The sequence below is a fragment of the Rhinopithecus bieti genome, unplaced genomic scaffold (genome assembly GCF_001698545.2).
Source record: "Rhinopithecus bieti isolate Rb0 unplaced genomic scaffold, ASM169854v2 scaffold_23898, whole genome shotgun sequence".
NCBI classification, from domain to species: Eukaryota; Metazoa; Chordata; class Mammalia; order Primates; family Cercopithecidae; genus Rhinopithecus; species Rhinopithecus bieti.
Window position 1 is genome coordinate 1511403 of NW_016811065.1, and position 12521 is coordinate 1523923.

Below are 12521 nucleotides of genomic sequence, written 5' to 3' on the forward strand. Positions count from 1 at the left end.
AAGCCTCCCGAGTAGCTGGGACTACAGGTGCCCACCACCACACCTGACTAATTTTTAGTAGAGACAGGGTTTCACCATGTTAGCCAGGGTTGTTATCCTCATGGTCAGGAAATAGCTGCTCCCCGTCCGACCATTGCATTTGTCATGGCAGGAAGAAGAGAAAATAACAAGGGACAAAGAACAAACCAGCTGAATTCATTTCTTTTAATCGTGAAAATGATAGCTTTTCCAGTAGAGTTCTGTTTACATCCAGTTGACTAGAACAGGTTAATAAGTGACTCCAGCTACATAAAGTATGAAGATGAGAATATTTTAAACCTAGTACACTGTTGCCCCAAACAAAATTGAAATTCTGTTAATAAGAGGAGAATAGATATTGGATAAAAGACCAACAGTGCCTGTCATGAACTCAGGTAGCTACTGAATGCTAGAACTCAATAAATAAATGTGCTCATAACCTCTATCCCATAACAAAAATCAGAAATTCTAAACCTACACACAGACACACAGAGGAGAGAGAAATAGAGAGAGAGAGAGAGAGATAGAGAGAGAAAGTTTGAGACCAGCTTGTCACTGGAGTGATATAACCCTATTTATTAGTTCATTCTTTGCCAGATTCTAGAAATTTTTAGTACTAAAGAATAACAAACTTGAACAAAAAATGTAAAATCACTCATTACAAGGAGCAGGGCTATTTTACTTTCTTTTATAAACAATTTCCTCATATCTTGGTTCAGTGTGTTGTTTTTAGACATTGCTTCTTCTGAAAGCCTCGAGCTGGAGCAAAGAGGAATGAAGCCTGAATGATGTCCCCGCTTTCTAATGGCCACTTGCCTCCCTATTTCAATGCTGTAAATGACCATCAAGCCTTCTGCTCCCTGATGACCAAACAGCGAAAATAATTTCTTTGGGAAGACTTTGTTCAACCTAATTTGTGAGTAAAATTTTCTAAGGGCAGCAGTGAAAGGCCCAAGATAATGAGGAAGTCTTCAAACTCAGGGGAACTGATGAGATATTCTCCAAAGTTACCATACACCATTAATCAATTGTTACTAGGCAGAGTCACAGAACCCAGATAGAGGTCAATTGATCACATGACCCACAGCACTCCGAACTCCTGGTGTCTTGCTGCATAAACTAAAGTATAAGGGATTTTGTAACTTAACAGAAGTTACAATCTCAGTTGATTTTTCATAACGAGAATTCAGTGCAAATTGTGTAGAGTCTGAGTAAAACAAAGAAAATCTAGGGAGTGTTGGTAAAGGAGGGGCAGGACTCACCAAATACACAGGATAAATTGATCATAGAGTTTACAAGAAAGTACCAAGTTATAAATAAAAATTACATTTAGCACCTTACCTCGTTTAACGTGTCCTTGTTTGAAAACTGCAAGTACTTTTACCTGTCACTTTTAATAAACATTTAAATATAATTTCATCCTTTTTTAATCCAAAACACAGATGTTATATCCCATCATTTTCCACAGAGCACAATATTTTTATTTTTTCAGACTCTCTGTAAACCACACCCCACTATGTCAGACTTGTAAAAGATTTTGCCTTTCATTCACGTCCCCCTGACACTGCTTACATGGCAAGATGCTTTATTTGTAAGTCAGAGTATCTTCAGAAGGTGCTGAATGATGGATAAACATCTCAAAATCTCCTATAACTATTTTTTATTAGCAAAAACCCCAAATCCTGAACTCCCTATTTATTAGTTCATTCTTTGCCAGATTCTAGAAATTTTTAGTACTAAAGAATAACATAAACTTGAACAAAAAATGTAAAATCACTCATTACAAGGAGCAGGGCTATTTTTACTTTCTTTTATAAACAATTTCCTCATATCTTGGTTCAGTGTATTGTTTTTAGACATAATTGGAACAAGGTGTTGGACAACAATCACATTTAATAGAAATACACATAAGGTCACTTGAAAAAACAAATTGAGCAGTGTTAAGGTTCTATTATCTTATCGGTTTAGACATAGAACAGGTAGTACTAATATATTACATATTTGGAAGCCCCCAGTCTTAGTGCCTGAAGTCCTCTAATTTGTCGGATAAAAATTCTACCACATTTACACCAAAGCAGAAAATCTGTGTAGATCTAATTCATCATGACAAAACAAAGGGGCAAAATCATGTTATTTAGGATCGCTGATGTCCATTTTTGTTTTGGACCAAATATTTCCTAACTAATATCATCATTTTTTTAAGTTCTGTGAGTCAAAGAGCATATCAGACAAAATACTTAGGAATATTTTCAGACAGAAAAGATACCAAAAGTTAAACGTTGCATTTTGCAATTTTACTTTTAGGAATTCACATTATAAAATAATTAGAAGAGTAGATAACAATTATACTTAAAATATATTCATCAAACTCTTCATAAAAATATTTCCTATGGTGAAATTTGCAAATAATTAAAATGTCCCAAAATAATGAATTGGTTAATTAAATTATACTATAATGATGCAATAAAAGATTCTGTAGGTGTTTAAAGTGCTAATGTAGATCGCTGTTTGTTGATATTGCAAAGATGTCAACAGTTCATTGTTATGGGGGAAAAACAGCTTATGGAACAATGTGTGTAGTAAGAGTTCATTCCTGCACAAATAGTTCTATATGTGAATATGCTAAGAAAAATGTATGAAAGGATATGCTCCAAAATGTAAACAGTGGTTTTCATTAGGTTATTAAGCTAAAGATAATTTCTGCTTTTCTTAATGCCTTTTGGTAATTTCTTTTTTTCTCTGTCTTTTGTAAACAATGAGAAGACTATGCAAAAGTGATTTCCATTTTGAGGAGGAAAAGGGGAAGGAAGGGTAGGGGAAAAATTCCTGCACTAATGCCTGCCTCCCCATCTGGGTTAGTGACATGCAGGCAGAGGGTCTAAAGAGAGAAGTGGAAGGAAAGCAAGAAGGACGGCTTCACCACACTAAATGAAAAGCAAACAATATGCATATCAGCATCCTAAGAGGTACCACTCTGCTGGGAAAACCCAAGACAAAAGAATTATCAGACACAACAGTTCAAAGCATATTGCACCTGTCAAAACGTCTGTCATCTTCTATAGAAATGCACCATTCTAAGAGAGAAAAGGGAAACTTTAGCAAAGTCACTCAGGAACAACAGCTTACTTTGTCTCCTTCCTCTAGCCAACTCCTCCATCTGAAAGCCATTGAGCTCCATGCTAAAGATTGCCTGGAAGGACCAGACAATAGGAAGGTCTCTTTCATTGTCAAGGACAGTTACACTTTGAAGATGACGCTCAAAAGAGGTTAAAATGGGTCAACAAGCAATTGTTGAGCCTATGCAAGGACATGTGAAGAGAACATTGTTAAAGTCACACACACAAAAAATCTTGATCTCAAAGAATTCAACTTTAACCTAGAGGAGGTGTGGGAAGGAAGGAACTAACACACAATACTGATTTCTGATTTCATCCCAAAGAATTAAGGGGGGAGGGAACTTACCCCAAGAGGATTAATTAATAGACAGCTTGGGGATGGTATTTGCCATTCTAACATCCACCCACACAGTATAGAAAGATAAGTGCAATTTAGGGCAAAGTAAGAAAATTTGGTTTGAAAATAAAAAAACAAAAATGTAAAATACGTAAGTGGTGTTAATTCCATGCATGCTATACATTTTTAAGAATTCTATTTTCTGGATGCGCTTTAGAGAATATGTGTAGAATGGACACACAAAGTGGAATAACGAACACTGGAGATTCTAAAGGGTGGAAGGGTTGGAGGGGAGTGAGGGATGAAATGCTACCTATTGAGTTCAATGTACACTACTCAGGTGACGGATGTACTAAAAGCCCAGCGTTCACCACTATGTCTCACATGCCTGTAACACAACTGCACTTGCACTCCTAAGTTTATAACATATCATTTAAAAAAGAAAATATAGTATTTAGTCAGATGATTGGCAAATGGCTAGAGGTAGGTGGGTATATTTAAACAGCAAACTTTTGTGCCACTTCTTAGATATCCTAAGTAAAGAAAACTTAGAAGCCCATCTGAGAAATTCTGATACAGAGAAAAGGCGCATGGCAAATTCTGGTCAGTCTGCCTAGGCTTACAATCCAGCTCTGCCTTGAACAGACTGCGTGACTTTGGACAAGTAACCTCTTTATTCTGAGTTTCCTGTTGTGCAGAAGAGGATAACAACAATACACCATAGAAGTATTGGCAAAATTAAAGGAGATACCAATGCAGGGGAATCCGAAAATTGGGCCTCAGCCCAGGGCAGTTGTTGGTTTCATGCAACAAAGAATTCAAGAATAAGCTGACAGAGGAGTGAAAGCAAAGCAAGTTTATTAGAGCAACAGAGCACAGGAAAATGGCTGCTCCACAGACAGAGCAGGGCTACCCCATAGGCAGAGTAGCACTCACAGATTGCTGGCTAGCTATACTCAATAGCTACTTCTTAAACACATGCTAAATAAGGGGCGAATTATTCACAGATTTTCTAGAAAAGGAGTGGGGAGTTCCCAGACTTGAGGATTCCTCCCCTTTTAAACCATATAAGGTAACCTCTGGGCATTTCCATGACATTTGTAAACTGTCACGGCACCGATGGGAGTGTCTTTTACCATGTTACCCTATTATAATTAGTGTATAAAGAGGAGTGAGAGCAACTAGAGGTTACCATCTAGATTTTAGCTGGTTTTGGCTGGTTTCTTTACTGCATCCTGCTTTAACCAGATCTTGTTTTGATCAATGGGGTCATGACTGGTGCTTGGAAAACAAGTCCTGCTGATCTCCTACCACAGCACTGCATGCAAGAGAAAGGAAAATATATGTTCACACAAAAACTGGTACATGAGTGTTGATAGTAGCATTATTCATTATAGTCAAAAGGTGGACACAGCCCTAATGTCCATTAACCAATCAATGATAAACAAAATGTGGTATGTCCATGCAGTAGAATATTATTTGGCCATTAAAAAGAAGGAAGTACTGGCATGCAATACGATATGGATGAACCTTAAAAAATCATGTTAAGTGAAAGAGGTCAGTCACAAAAGACCACATATTATATGATTTCATTCATATTAAATGTCCAGAATAGGTACATCTATAGAGACAATGTAGAATAGTGGTTGCTTGGGGCTGGGTGTAACAGAGGAAAGCAGGGTATCAGCTAAAGGGTACAGGGTTTCTATTCAAATTCACATACCTGTGAATATATGAAAAACTCATGAATTGAACACATAAAATGGGTGAATTATATGTATATAAATATATCTCAATAAAGCTGTTAAAATAAATAAATAAAAGCAACCAAGCAAGAATAATAATCAAATCTTTGTGGTTTAAAAACAAAAAAGAAGACCAAAACGAAAGAAAGAAGGAAGGAAGCAGGGATTCTGCAATAAAGGAACCAGAAGAGTGCCTAATATACAGTAAGGACACAATCAACACTATCAGTATTATTTAGTTACTTTTATTGATTCTTAACACCACTCAGTGATGTCACTATTCTTTTTGAGTAAATATAAATTATTATGTATAGCTTTGAAAATGCTTTGGAAAAGAGCATTGCTATGTATAGTGACTGATAATAAGACTGAAATCTCCATTTTAAAGTATTCATCTTTAAATATATTTTGAAATTCATGCATATATTCTGAAATCTAAAGAAAATATATCCCTAAATAGTCTATTAAAAGGTAAACTTCAAAATGAAATGCAGCTTTTTCTCTTCTTAAAAGCTGCCATTGGAAGACGGGGGTACATTGAAGCAATGAGTTGATGATTGAAGCAGAAGTATTTAAAATGTTAGCAATGAACTACTACAGAGTCCAAACAATGAGAAAACTTAAAAAAGGCCACCTCCACTCTGAAAAATACCATTAGAATCATTGAAGTGAATTCAATGAAAAAATGATCATTCTTTTAAAATCTCTTTAGACTATTTTCCAAAAGCACTATGCCCAAATTTTATTAAAAGATGTCTTGTTTTGGCTATCAATTTCCAAAATCTCAAACAATTCAAAAAGAAAATAAATAAGATTAATTTCCCTCCCTTTCAGGAACCCATCTCTGGTCTCCTCTTTCTCTCCTCCATGAATCAACATAGATCTGCAGGTATATTTCACTTTATAAGGTAAATCCCCATGTCTTTTGCCTTACTCAGAGATAGATCTATTAAAAAACAAATAAAACGAGCTGAAGGGTCCTTTATTTGTAAGGACCCTTTCCTCTACCCAACTATATTTATAATGTTGTATTCTATTCCTGAAAGAGCTCACCTCAAAACGTATAAGCTTCAGGTACCATGAAAGTTGATCAGTCCCTGGTTGCTACTTCCATTTTATCCACTATTTTGTCCCTTTAAATCCTCCACACTCCAAAATCAAGTTCAAATTCTTCTACAGGAAGCCTTTGATGATTATTCCAACCAGAACTGATCCCTCCCTTCTCCAACTTTCTACTGCACTTATTCACTTTAAAACTTCAAAATCCTTTTTTTCAAAACCCTCCAGGCTGGTTGAGTTCAGAATTTAGAATTTTTTCTATGTTACGGCCGTAGGCTACATATTATGGAATGGTGCATAAATCACGTGTCGTTTAACACTTTCCGTGGGGGTCCAAGGCAGAACTACATAATCAAATACATTATTACATCTTCACTGAAATACATGAATATTCCCACAAAGTGAGAATACTCATGTGTTCAGTTTGGCTCATAATTGACAGAAAAATGAACTTTTAATTTTCAGAAATTTTGGGTCTCACAATTGTGGCTAAAGGATGATCATCAAAGGACTTAAATATCATTGTGCCATTATTTCATGTTTCACTATCTAGGTCTCAATTAAAATGGCTCTTCACTATTCTGTCTCCAGTAAAACATATCCAGCACATAGCAGCTGTTCAGTAAATATTTTAGAATGAATAAATGAAAGAACTAAGCCTTGCACTAGGTTGAGCTAGTCAAGGAAGAAGACTGTGTCCTTTTCAGTAGACATCCCCAGCACCAAGGCCAGTGCCTTGCACATGGTGAGTACAATAAGTATTGGTTGAGTTGAATCAAATATCTCAAATCTCTCTCAGAGTACCTAGGATGGTAAGGACCCAATTAACACTTCATGATCTCAATATCTCTCAATATCACTGACTTACAAAATCAGATTGATTCCCATAGAGGAGGGAAAACATAGAGCATGGGAGTATGGAGGAAGCAGGAGCGGGGAGCCTAAACACGGCAGAAAAAAAAAGAAAAAGAAAACCTTGGTTTGTACAAGAGGGACCCCACACACCTTAAGAATTCTGAAGCATTTTTCTTTTTTTTTTAAGTTCAGGGATACATGTGCAGGCTTGTTACACAGGTCAACTTGTGTCATGGGGTTTTGTTGTACAGATTATGTCATAACCCAGGTATTAGGCATAACAATACCCATTAGTTATTTTTCCTGATCCTCTCCCTCCTCCCATCCTCCACCCTCCACTCTCCAAAAGGCCCCAGTGTGTATTGTTTCCCTGTATGTGTCCATGTGTTCTCATAATTTAGCTCCCACTTATAACTAGGAATATGGGGTATTTGGCTTTCTGTTCCTGTGTTAGTTTGCTAAGGATAATGGCCTCCAGCTCCATCCATGTTCCTGCAAAGGACATCATCTCATTCTTTTTTATGGCTACATATTACTCCATGGTAAAGGGTTGGAGCATTTTTATTGAGGTTGAGTCTTCTCTTGACAACAACCTCTTTCCTGTGTCCCTGTGTGACTTCAAATCCTCAATATGACATTTGTAGTTACAAAAACATTATCTTATCCCTTCCCTTTTCTGGGTAGTTTTAGAGTCTTTTATAGAGAGCTGGACTAGAAGATCACATTTGGAGGATACCACATGGCATCCTGTACCCAATCTGAACTTTTCTAAATTGGAGGTTCTGCACGGAATAGTTTGTAAATTCATCAACTGCATACATTGTTTTTTTTTTTTTTTTAACATATAACTTGCTTTGAATAAGACATTGTAGTGTAATGTTTGTGAGCATGAGTGATGGAGGTAGTCATTGGCCAAATTGCTTTGTCTCCCTGTTTCAGTTTCCTCATTGGTAAATGGGATCATACTACTGACCTCACAGTATTGGAATGAAGGTAAAGGATACAGTATATAAAACTTCTTAGAGAGGAACATGATGACACAGACAGCAGAAATAGTGCTCAATGTCAGTGTAAGGCAGTTAGATCTATAACCTCTTATATCAGCCCTGCATAAATAATGATAATATATGTACTAATTATTGTTTATATTAGTCATAAAATAATGATTTGAATTTGTATACCGCTCTTACTTTTCAAAATGCTTTCATTTAATAGCAAATTTGGTCCCCAAGTTATTCTATGCAGTAAACAAAACATGTAATCCCAATTAACAGCGAAGACACTCTGGCCAAGTGGTAGGAGTGACACTGAGTTCAGGTCACATTTATAGGAATGCACCCTTGGCTCCTGAGATCTGGGTCAGCCCCAGTACCTTAGCTTTTTCCTTAATGCTCCCACTACAACATCCCATGTCTTTCACAAGTCTGATTTTGGTCAGCTCCAATAATCTTAAAAGTGCTGCCATCTTTTGTAAACCTCAAAACAACCTCTCCTTCCCTTATTTTCTGAGCCTTCATTCACAGGGATAATGTTGTTTCAAATAAAAAGAACTATGTGACAATAATCTCTTATGCTTTGTTCTTCAAAGAGTTCAAATGTTCAAATGTATGCTATGTTGTCAACCCACAATTATCACTTCTAGTTCTCTACTATATAATCAGGAGGCGACGGGCTATGAGTAGAGTCTCTATTCTCACCTCACTTATGTACCAACAGCAGGGTATAAAAACTGATTTATAGATGTAGGTGGAACACAAACATATTCATATATGCATATATACTAGTTTTCATAATATATTGTATAATACAGCACCATATATAAAATAACATAGTTTTTTAAAACATATTTGTATATGTATGTATATGTTATCATTATTATCATTAAAGATGAAGCTACCTTATCTACGAAATGGAGATAATAGTAACTACTTCATGAAGCCATTATAAGGACTAAATGAATTAATACATGTTAAACAGTACAGTCTCTAGTATAATACACAATAAATATTAGCTATTATTATAATTATTTTATGTATTATAAAAAGAGTCCTTATTTGTAAACATTATTCACTAGAGGACTATCCTAAATACTTAGTTTCTTCAATGCACCAAATTTTTATACTTGTCAATATTTATTTTCTAATTCAACTTTCATAAAACATTTTCTATGAAGTGGCATATTATGTTCCTTAAAGATACTTATAGTATGTGGTAATACCACATAACCATAAGTCAAACCACAAAAGAAATAAAGGCAAACTGTAACTCAGAACCTGTGAAACAATTATTTTATACAATAGGGCCTCATTCTAGTCCTCACTGCCTGTGCTACATATAAAAATATATTATTTATCTCCTTAAATGGATTCATCCTCGGTTATGACTGTTTAATTTAGTGCTGCTTTCAGAACAAATGGTATTGGGAAAGAATTCACTATATTAACCTTGGTGCGTTTGTGTCTAAGTTATAGTACAAAAGAAGCTGTCATTCCAAAGGACCTGAACCCCTCCAGCCTATGACGATGACAGAGTTGAAAATGCTTCTCATCCATCACTAAAGAGCATGATTAGGCTGGATCAACTAATTTTCTCCCAGACATGTGCATCCAAAATGAGGACAAACAAACAGAGACAGTTCATTACACTGCTCCAAGGAAGAATAGGGTCTCAAAGTGCTTCTTTCTTTAGCCCTGATTTTTACCTCACTAATGTGAAAAGAAATCCTTACTTTGAACCCTACAAATCTACACAGACTTTGGTGTATTTAGAACAGAGCTCTGAACAATGTTTTCCCAAGTGTGTTGCATAGGACACTGGTGGTACAAAGTACTGATAGGATTTTTTCAAAAACACGTATATGTATATACACACACACCAATATATCAGGATTCCATGATTAAATAAGGTTGCTAGACATTGGGTTAAACAGAGTTTATCAGATTTTTTTAATTATGGGACTTCTCAGGGACCTAATGTTACTATGACTCTCTAAGAGCATGCATAGTGGGCGTCTCTCAGACATATTTATCTATGGACTCTCCATTTCACAAACTATCTTTCTTATACCAGTGTTTCACAAAACACTCTGGGAAACTTCTTTAGAATACAATATATTTTATATCTGTAGCCTGTATTCCTTTTCTGAATTCTGAACAGGATCTCTCCTTCTGTTTTGCATTTTTAATAAATTCAGTAATTTGCACTTCTACAGTTGAAGGAATCCATCTATTATATCAAGTACATTTTCTATTCTTGAAATTGACCATTACAAAACTTTGGTTAATTGTTTTAAAATAACTTAATGATTTCTTGACCTAAAAACATCAGTTGTGTTAACTCATAATTAAATAGCAAATTAAAATATCCCAGAATCAAACTTCTATATAAGTCCATGAGTTTGCCTACACATTTATCTCCAACCAAATGGCATGAAGTTGAATTTATGATTGTCACATGAACTCTGATGAGCAGATGCCAGTATATCTTCAAGAAACCACAAAAATCAACATTGATAACCTGTATATTGTCTTATAATAAAACCATATTAATAAATAAAAGCATATCTATTATAAAAATCATATTAATCTGGAACCAAGAAAGCTCTAAAGTTTAGGGATACCATTTTCTTTAAAGTGCATTATTCCTAAAGCATGCTAATATTAAAAAAAAAAAAAAGTAAACAGTCTTCAGTCTCCAAAGGACTAAACAGACTCTTAAATGTTAGGAAGTTATTGCTTGTAACACTTCATTCCTCTCAAAACCTTGAGACGTAAATTTGGACTTGAGACATTATGCTGTCTTAAATGTAATCATACTATGGATATTAGGTTGAACTAAAGCAAAAAAAAAAAAAAAAAAAAAAAAAAACGTTTTTTAAATGCAGTAAGATTTGACAACCTCTATCTATCAAACTCTGTGAATCTAAGCTTGTGGGAAAATTCCAAGGAACTTGAGTGCAAAACTGCATATAAGCATATCAGTCACATTGACTTCTCTTTGTTTCTGAAGGGGAAAAAAACCTACTATATTAAAAAGAGAAAACCTAAACTCATAAAATTAATTGATAAAGTTAGTATCAGCATCCCACCATGATGAAAAGCTGCTATATTAAACAAAATAAAAGGTATTGCCTAAAATTACCAGTTTGATAAAAGGTTTCCTAAGCTGCTCCAGTATTTTGTATTACAAATCAGCAAATTCAGCACCTCTTTTACATTAAACTTGGTTCCAAGTGTTTCAGGGCCTCAAACTAGGGTCCAGCTTCAGGTTTCTAACATTAAACCCTTAATACGACATGAAAAATTCCCCTGGGCACATCAGGAGTAATCAAATTTCATGTAAATTATTAAATTACAGACATTCAATTATGTTTTCCCAATCGCTGTTTAGAAATTCTAAAGGCCCTTAGAAAACATCCTTAAGCCAAAGGCGAGGTTGGCAAGTGAAACCGTTTACCTGCGAAAGCAAAACAAAGAGGGGTCCTCACAATCCCACGAGGCACGTTGCAAAGTGGCACGCGATGTACCCCATCCCTATTGTGAGGCACAAATTCTTTGTAACACTGGGAGACACCGCAGAACAAAAATACTATTAGAGATGCTTCAAAAGGAACATTTTTGGCTGCGCTACGGACTTTTGACATTATTTATTAGGTTCAAAAATGCTTCACAAAAGCCTAACAATGGTTCTGTGGAAACCAGTACATCTGAGGCCCTTTCTGTTGTTCTGAGCAGGCATTGATTTGAAGATGGGCAGCACTCGCCGAACAATTCCCTCGCAGCGGTCAATGTAAGTGAGCATTCACCACCGGCCTAGAAAGGGCCTGTGAACAAACGGTATGGAAACGCCGGGTTGGGCAGGGGGGTGCTGAGGAGCAAACCTTTATTAACCTCTTGGAGGGGAAATGGGTGGAAGCACCGGCCAGCAGAGGAAGGGGCGCTCCTGCCAGATTGCCATGGAGGGAGGTGTCCGCCTGACGCCTCCTGTCCCGCGGGGGATGAGGATGCTTGGGGAGCATCTCCGGCGCCATGGCAACCGAGCCTCTTCCGACGGGATTTCCGGACGCGCCCAGGAGTCTGCTTTGGATGTCGGGGTGTGCCTGAGAGCCTGCTGGGGCTGCCATCCTCTCCTCCGGCTCCAGCTCTGCGTTACTCGGGCCGGCGCTCTGCAGGGCGCAGGGGGTCTGGCTCCTCCTGCAGAGGCCGATGGCAGTGAAAGGTCTGGCGGCGGAACCTGGAAGGCAAAGCAGGCAAGCAGGACAGAGATGAGGCTCACGTGTGCGGGACCACACCGCGCCCCCGCGACAACTGGACATCTGAGAAATCTGAGAAATTTGTAATGTGCTCAGAGGGGAAAGAAAAATAAATAAATAAATAAATAAATAAATAAATA

The 12521-nt window shown here is 36.7% G+C and overlaps 1 protein-coding gene across 1 annotated transcript in view; it reads right to left on the reverse strand.

Annotated features, from left to right (window-relative positions):
- Positions 1-11760: 11760 nt before the first annotated feature.
- Positions 11761-12521, reverse strand: part of CUNH12orf42 (chromosome unknown C12orf42 homolog) — a 178438-nt gene continuing 177677 nt past the window's right edge. The window contains exon 6 of the mRNA XM_017893444.1: positions 11761-12362. Within this exon, the coding sequence (XP_017748933.1) occupies positions 11914-12362 (449 nt within the window). The 3' untranslated portion in view covers positions 11761-11913. The remainder of the gene's footprint in view (positions 12363-12521) is intronic.